Source organism: Bremia lactucae, linkage group LG17 (assembly GCF_004359215.1).
Source record: "Bremia lactucae strain SF5 linkage group LG17, whole genome shotgun sequence".
NCBI lineage: Eukaryota > Oomycota > Peronosporomycetes > Peronosporales > Peronosporaceae > Bremia > Bremia lactucae.
This window is the reverse complement of record NC_090626.1, coordinates 914,959-922,504: the sequence shown is the minus strand read 5'-3', so window position 1 is coordinate 922,504 and position 7,546 is coordinate 914,959. Positions and strand designations below refer to the sequence as shown.

At 42.6% G+C, this 7,546-nt stretch overlaps 2 protein-coding genes across 2 annotated transcripts; one reads left to right on the top strand and one right to left on the bottom strand.

The window, feature by feature from the left end:
* Nucleotides 1-1,262: 1,262 nt before the first annotated feature.
* Nucleotides 1,263-1,682, bottom strand: CCR75_006873 (uncharacterized protein; the record flags this gene model as incomplete). The annotated part of the gene is made up of 1 exon (XM_067964938.1): nt 1,263-1,682. The coding sequence occupies one exon, from the start codon at nt 1,680-1,682 to the stop codon at nt 1,263-1,265; it is 420 nt and encodes a 139-aa protein (XP_067823501.1).
* A 1,346-nt stretch (nt 1,683-3,028) lies between these two features.
* CCR75_006874 (uncharacterized protein) lies at nt 3,029-3,805 on the top strand (the record flags this gene model as incomplete). The annotated part of the gene is made up of 1 exon (XM_067964939.1): nt 3,029-3,805. The coding sequence occupies one exon, from the start codon at nt 3,029-3,031 to the stop codon at nt 3,803-3,805; it is 777 nt and encodes a 258-aa protein (XP_067823497.1).
* Nucleotides 3,806-7,546: the final 3,741 nt, after the last annotated feature.

The following is a 7,546-nucleotide window of genomic DNA, read 5'->3' as shown; positions in this document are numbered from 1 at the left end:
GAACAAATGGGTAGCATAGTCCCTGAGGTCTCGAAATTTCAGATTTAAACCCTGCTGGTCTATAGCGCTCATGTAAGAGGCTATGACCAGGTGATGACCCTCCTAGTGGATTCGGGTGCATCACAAAATTTTGTGAAACTCGCGGCTCTAAGAAAGAGACCGGCGATGTTTGAGTCGCTTTGCCAGGATGGCAAGCGAGAAGAGGCGACCGTTCGTTTAGCGAACGGCGCGCTCGATAAGTCTGAGGGAGTTCAGGTAGAACTCGCCTTTAGCTTTAGTGACTTCTCTTGTAAAGAGAAGTTCACAGTGTTAGGAATGGAGAGTCCGTATGACCTCATCCAAGGCATGCCATGGTTGGCAAAGTACCAATAATGAAAAGACTGGCGTACACGCACAGTTGCGAACTCTGCGCAGGACACCGGAAAGGATGTGCTCCTGCGAGAGGCGTATGCAACTGATGTCGTGTCGAACACAGTTGAGGGTGCGTTGACGGGATGTCAAACGTCACCAATTCCTACCCAGCTCGTGGGGACTGAGGTAGTGAATAGGACGATGACAAGTAGTCATGCGTCCGAATGTCCTGCACAGAGCCGAGAGCCTGTGGCAGTAGACGGCGAGCTGACAAGAAGTCATGCGTCGCATAAACCGGCACAGTGCCAAGAGCCTGGTGCGGTTAGAAGGGGTGCGTTTGCCAGGAGTGCAAGCAATAGGAGCAAAAGCGCGGAGTATACGGCGCCAATAAGATGAGAATTTCTTTGTTGGGATGCCTCCAGCGACGTGAAAAAAGAAATTAAAATGTACCCGAGCCGCGAATAATGAAGCGCGCATGTGCCGACTATGACACCGTGTTTTTTAACGAGCATATTTAAAAGCTAAAATTATACCATTTTACGAGTTCTCTTGAAGTCGTTACTTTTCTCCTATTATTTTTTTAGAAACCAATCTTTTCCGACAACATTTCGGCAGATCATCATAAAAACATATCATGATAATTATTTTTTTAACGTTGCTAATGGTCTAAGTATGTGATCGTTACTACAAATTATACTTCTTTATTTAAATGCACAAAGTGATCAATGGGAGCGCAATTATATCGCATCGTTCTAAATGTTCATATTTAAAATGTATTTATTTTTTAAGCAGTCGAATGTCGGCAATTACGTCTTCGCGTTGTAACATTGACAAAGAAAGCTAAAGCATCATTATGATTTTCTTGGTCGATGTCCATTGAACAATGAGGTGACGGCGCCTGCTTATTGAAATCAGCTTGAACTCTTCACTGTGAAAACGTCTTGGTAATACGCGTACAGTGTATTTTTAAAGTTCTGAACTTGAGACACCGCAAAATCTTTCCCTTTTCTCATTTTCTGAGTTTTAGAAGCCTTTATAGGGACTAACAACCTGCTGGTAGCTCCACTGAGCTTAAAGTAATATCTCTCATCTTTTTCTTGTTCTTGTTCTTCGTCTGTGTCGTTGGCCGTGCTTTCTTTAGAGTCCACGTCAGATACCTGAGACCCTTTTGTATTATACGAAGCCTTCGTAGTAGTTGTTGCGGAAGGATAAACGAGACGTTTTGGCTCGCTGCCTTTGTGACTTTGGTATTGTCCACCGACTGCAATCCACGAGTTATTGTTGGAGAAGAAAAGAAGAAGCAAGATTTGTACACGCTTGCCAAGTCTCATGGCGTGGATGGGTGATTACATGATTAAAAAGAATAGCTGACATTTTCGGACCAATCATTGCAAATCGATTTATTGGACGATATCACGAAAAGATAATAATTGGTCAAATTTCAAAAGCTCAATATCAATTAAACTTTTTGATTTTTTAAAATCAAAAAGTTTAATTGATATTGAGCTTTTGAAATTTTCTATATTATTAAAAAAGCTCCGAAACTCTTGCCGTTTGGAGCATTTTCCAATTTAAATAGTCTCGTTGTCATTTAAAGTGCTTTTCTTCGAACGGGTGACTGCGAATAATTATCTGCAAAAGAATTTAGGTGGTACAGATGCCAACAATACGGCGAGCAGCGCCGCAAGAAAAGAAACTTGCAGAGAACCCACAAAAATGATTGTTAATCTTTTTTGAGATAAAGTTAGTATATTTGATGAACGACTTGGTAGTAGAAATTTTTTCCTTGTGTGCTCTCTTCACACTTGCGTTACATTCAGCTGTGTCGTCTCTTGTCTACATATGTACGGGTAAGATCAACGCTCACTACCACAATTTATGAGCTTGGAATCTTGCTGAAACTTTTACTCCTGGCAAACTGCAGTCCATCAAACATATCATCAAAACGTCAGATGACGCAACCCATTACCCTCCAGGATGTTAACAAGTATAGTCATGCGAAAAAAGGATTGGTATGCGCGCTTGACTAAGGCAAGCTTCTAAATATATCAAATATTTTGATAGATCGTCCTTACAATTAGACATGCGAATGCTAGCTCTACACGGCAATGATAAGTAAATTCGTTGTGCCTATTGCGATATAAGGATGTTATGGAAATGTCCCGTCGTTTTACTTTACCGGCATCGTCTTTTGACACTTAGCTTTACAACTGGGTCGGCATTTATAGGAGATAGGTCCAGTTTGCAGTATGCTTAAGATACATCACAACAGTCCACATGATAAATGCTTCCGCGTTGAGTTTAAAGTTGTATCTTTCTGCGGACTATAGTACCATTTCTTTTGTCGCTTCTATTGTATTCCATGTTTGAATAACCTTATATGTCATTTTCTATCCCGTCTATGGAATTAAAAATGGTCTGCCATTATCGAGAATGCCGTATAATACTTGCACAGCATCCACTTTACATTGACAGGCTGGGAGAATGCTTGGATTTTACATTCCGGTAGCCCAGAACATGAAGCCGTTCCCTCGCATGCCCGACATGACGAAAATGCCGCCTCTTAACAGACTCGACCTTTTTGTAAATTAGACTTTCCGATTGTTGTAAACTAGAACTTGCTTCCAACGTAGCATTCTGAATTCGGCCTCAAGGAAAGCACAACCTCCAGCACTGTATGAAGTCTCGTGCCATTCTCGCCGCCACTTTCCTCGCGAGTCTCATCAGTCATTTCCCAGAGCAAGTGCAAGCACGCAATACCGTCAGTTCACAAGAACTACCAGCTAAATGGACTGGAAAGACTATTCCTCACAAGGATATAGTTGCTATTAAAGAAATTGAACCGAAGACACCATTGGAAAGGTCCGCTTTCGACTTCAAGCCTCAAATTCTCATCAAGGTAGGGTGCGCTACTTATCCCGTCGTGAACGAACAAGGCGACATCAGCGGGGGCCTTGCGCCTTCCGGCGAAGTGTCGAGCAAATGCCGAGGATCTGGTCACGGCTCTCAGATCTACGGCCGCGCCACGTGGTTCAATGAACGCTGGGTTATCATGTACATGTGGTACTTTCCTAAGGTCGGAACCAGACAACGTGTTGTCGGCAAGCGCCACAATTTTGAGTACGTCGTTATCTTTCTCAACAATCCGGCCGTTCCAAATCCAGAAATTCTTGGTTGCTCGGCGTCGAATATTGCAAAACGCGCTCCATGTCCTGCTTCATGCCTCGATGGTAAGAGCTTGAAGGTCGTATCCAAGGAAATCTCGGGTTTGTACAATGTGAACATAACCTCGGAAAAGGATGATTCTCAAAAGCCATCCATCCCTCTGGTCATGTGGGAGACGCTATCACCGATGGCACGGAAGGGTCTCAGCTCTTACAATTTTGATGAAGATGTGCCAATTATTGATAAACACTTTTATTCAAAGATAAGAGAATCCTGGCCGTTTCCATGATCATATCATCGTACCTTTAACGAAAAGGGAATTCCTGACACCACATTTTGTTTTAGACTCTATTTACGTTCCGCTTTGCGAAAATTTTAGAGTAATTGCTCATCAAAAAATACTTTTGCTTTTTCTTGGCTTTTTAAATTTACTTTTTCAAACTTGAATAAACCGCTGGAATATCAATCCAAGTTGTGGGGATATCATTATTTTTTAGTGGGAAAAATATCTTCACAATATAATTCTGCTGCAAGGCGAAAATCTTATAATTATTAATCATTCTTGAGTAAACATTTAAAGACTAAGACTAATTTGCCTGTTACAATAAACATATAATTTCGAAACTAAAACTCCAATAGTATGTATATATCTCTTCTGAAAGAGCAAAGTTTCTCCAACTTCAAAATGGTACCATTACCGATATTACATAAAATCGATATCGACATTCTGAATTTCGCCGCATTAGATAGAGGTAGCGATTCCTAAGTCGCATCGCAGATTTTTGTAGACATTTTAGATTGGTTCCTCAAATTACAGTAGTTGTGGGAATAACAATTTTAGTTTGCGAATTCAAAATTATTTTTTTTTTTTAAAAAGTTGAGGGAGCAGTAATTGTGAAGGCCGCAACTATTCTTTTCAAATATTTCTCTTGTTTTTAATTTCAATAATACTTAGATAACTTCCACCACAGCTTTTGTTTGATAATTTTAAATTTGCAAACTTAAGTTGTTATTCCCAGAACTTCCGTGAAGACATTAATTGTTCGAAACACAATGTTGAATTAGGGCAAGTTAACCCAGTAGAATGGAGCAAGGGCATTTTATCCTTGTTTTCTTGTTGTGCAGTCCTAGATCAAAACAGAAGGAAAGCGCCGTGCTAATTAAATAGACTTCATATTATGAACCGGGGCACAGCCGACTTGTACTGCTTCAGTGCAGTGGTGCCACACGTCACTTCACGTAACTTATAACGGGACACTGCCGACAAGACTGCTTCAGTACAAGCCCACTTCGCACTGCCCCAGTGCAGTGGTGCCTCGCGTCACTTCACGTACAATAATTCATGCAATGGAAGATTCTCTATAAAACACTTGCTTTAAAGAGAGTTAAGAAAAACTGTATTATTTAAGTTCTTCTGTTCTATCTACTTAATACTAACTTAATTATAAACTTATACAAAACATATAATAAAGTCTCCTCTTTGCGCGCATCCAGCGCTGACTCGCCAGCTCATCGCGATTTCGAGGAACTACTGATACGGCATGAGAATCCCCAGGCTCAACATGAGAGTCTGGTTCGTGATCACCATGAAACTTTACAGATTCTTGAAAAGAATGGTCAACCCGTCCGCGAAAGAAAACGCGTATTGATGGTATGGGCGGAGCCGACCGACGCAAAACGTAGGATGCGTTCGCATCCTTCGTGGCAATTCTATTGTGTACGCATTGCCTTTGCGATGCAGTACACGGAATGGCCCAATAAACTTGAGTAGTAGTTAACTACAACCCACATTAGTGACTATATTCTTAGGTAAGTTTGCCTTAGACAGTAGTACTACATCATTAATTTTCAATAAAGAACTTTTGCTCTTCCACGCTTGTCTGCGTACCGCTTCTGCTGATCCACTGCGTTAGCAATAAGATCCTGTACGAAACGTACTACTGATTCTCGAGCATGCAGAATTCCTCTGCTACTCATTTGTTTTGTCATTTTCAGTGCGCTTTGTGCGCACTGCCATAAGATCTTTCTCTTCTTTAGCGAAAGATTCCACGCTGGTACTATTTATATTTGTGGGAGCAATAGTGTCATCACTATTGCTGAGTTCTCTCTTTCCATGTCGATAGCTTCGACATCGACATCATTCGCGTCGTCAGTTGTTTCAACGCGTGATAAGCATGAGACAGAAATGATTTGCCCGTGCGAGTCGACCCCCCCCCTTAACCTAGAGGATCCCTCTAATTGGGTGGGGAGGCGTGGACGGCGTAAGCCATTCACGAAGAACGGTGTAGGCGCTGTAGGAGCATGCTATGAACTGTTGATGGCGAATTCGGCCATCGGATAAATCGCTTCAATTCTTTTACGATTGGTGTGACCTCGAAGTATCTCAGTAAGGACGCGATTGACGCGTTCCGTCTGACCATCTGTCTACGTATGATCAGAAGTTGACATAGTCAGCCGTATTCCGAGAGATCGGTACACGGATTGCTAAACGCCGCCGTAAACCGTGGATCTGTATCCGAGACCAGGTCACGGGAAAAACCTTGGAGTTTGAATACCGTGTCGAGAAAGACACGGACATAGCCTAGAGCCGTGACTGACTCTGGTACTGCAGCAAGATTTATTATATTGCTGAATCTGTCGACAAAAAAAGAATTCATTGAATTTGTGATAATCCTCGGGAAATTTGAAAGCGAAATTCATAGATACGGACTGCCAACATTCTGCCGGGAGTAGTAGAGGTAGTAGAGGTGCACGGGATGAAGGGCGAGGCTTCACCCGTTGGCACACCTCTCCAGCACGAATGTACTTGCGCACGAAGTGATACTAGCGGGGTCAGTAAAAAGCGGGACTTACTGCGAGATATTTTTTCTCACCTCCACGACACTTATACATGATGCGCAAGCGCAAATCATTGTGAGTTGGGACGATGTCACTTGGATGTCGCCGGTAACGGCTGAGTGGTACAGTAAGCCGTTGCGTGTCTTGTATCGATCGGATGACGATCGATCTTAAGCCGGCAAATTTTGAATAGATTTATCGGATGGGTTCATCAGATGATCTATTAAACGCTGTAGGTTTTATCTTTTGCTCAGGCTTTCTTTATGTAATCAAACAAGGTTGATGACGAAACACTTGAAATGAGTGTTGCAACAGTGGGATTATTTTTACTGTTGGAATGCGCAGCCGGCTCGAAATGATGCGTTATGGCGTGACAAACAAGGAGATGTTCACGACGAACAAGGCCGAACCTATCGATGTTGATTCATCGCCTGATGACTGTATTAATGGTAGTAACTCGGTCAATAATATGCATCGCCATAAGCGAAATGATCGGCAAGATCGCTTCGACATTAATGTTAGCCCCAGTGCTAGCATCAGTCAACAGGAAAAGGACCACAAAATGTTGCAGTCTATATCCGAAAAGAAACCAGGTTGCTCTTTGAGAAACTTAACACATTGGTCTGTCATGACCAACGAACGATACAAATTTTTGTTGCTCAAGCTTTTGAGGACGTAACCGAATTCTTAATCGATACCGTTTTTCGGCATCGATTGTACACTAACAACCGTGCAAAGGATTTACGTCCCTTACTTCAAGCTCCGATGGTATTTGCTTTGAGTCTGAAATTCTCGAAACAGATGATTCATTCATCCTTCAACGATAAGATCTCGTGACGAGCTGTCGCCAGCTCGTCGTGAAGGAATCGATGAGCTTGTCCGTTCGACAATTCGCCGACTGCAACTTGCACGATATGCGTCTTGCTTTTTTACCCGTACCATCAGTACGAGGCTTTTCCGATTCCGAAACCCCCCAGTACGGTCCAAGGTATCCGCCGCAGAAGGGTTTGCATACATTCAGAATGTGCAAAGCACAGGCGCGAGGCCTGGCCTGACAAAGTGATAACTTTACGTGACCAGTTTGAAAAACGGACCGTAGTCGGTGCATGCTATAAGCTACATCGTCTGTATAAAAAGGCAGGCCTACCTTGCCTCTCGCGGGGGAATTCACGTCCCTGCTGCTTTGAGGGTG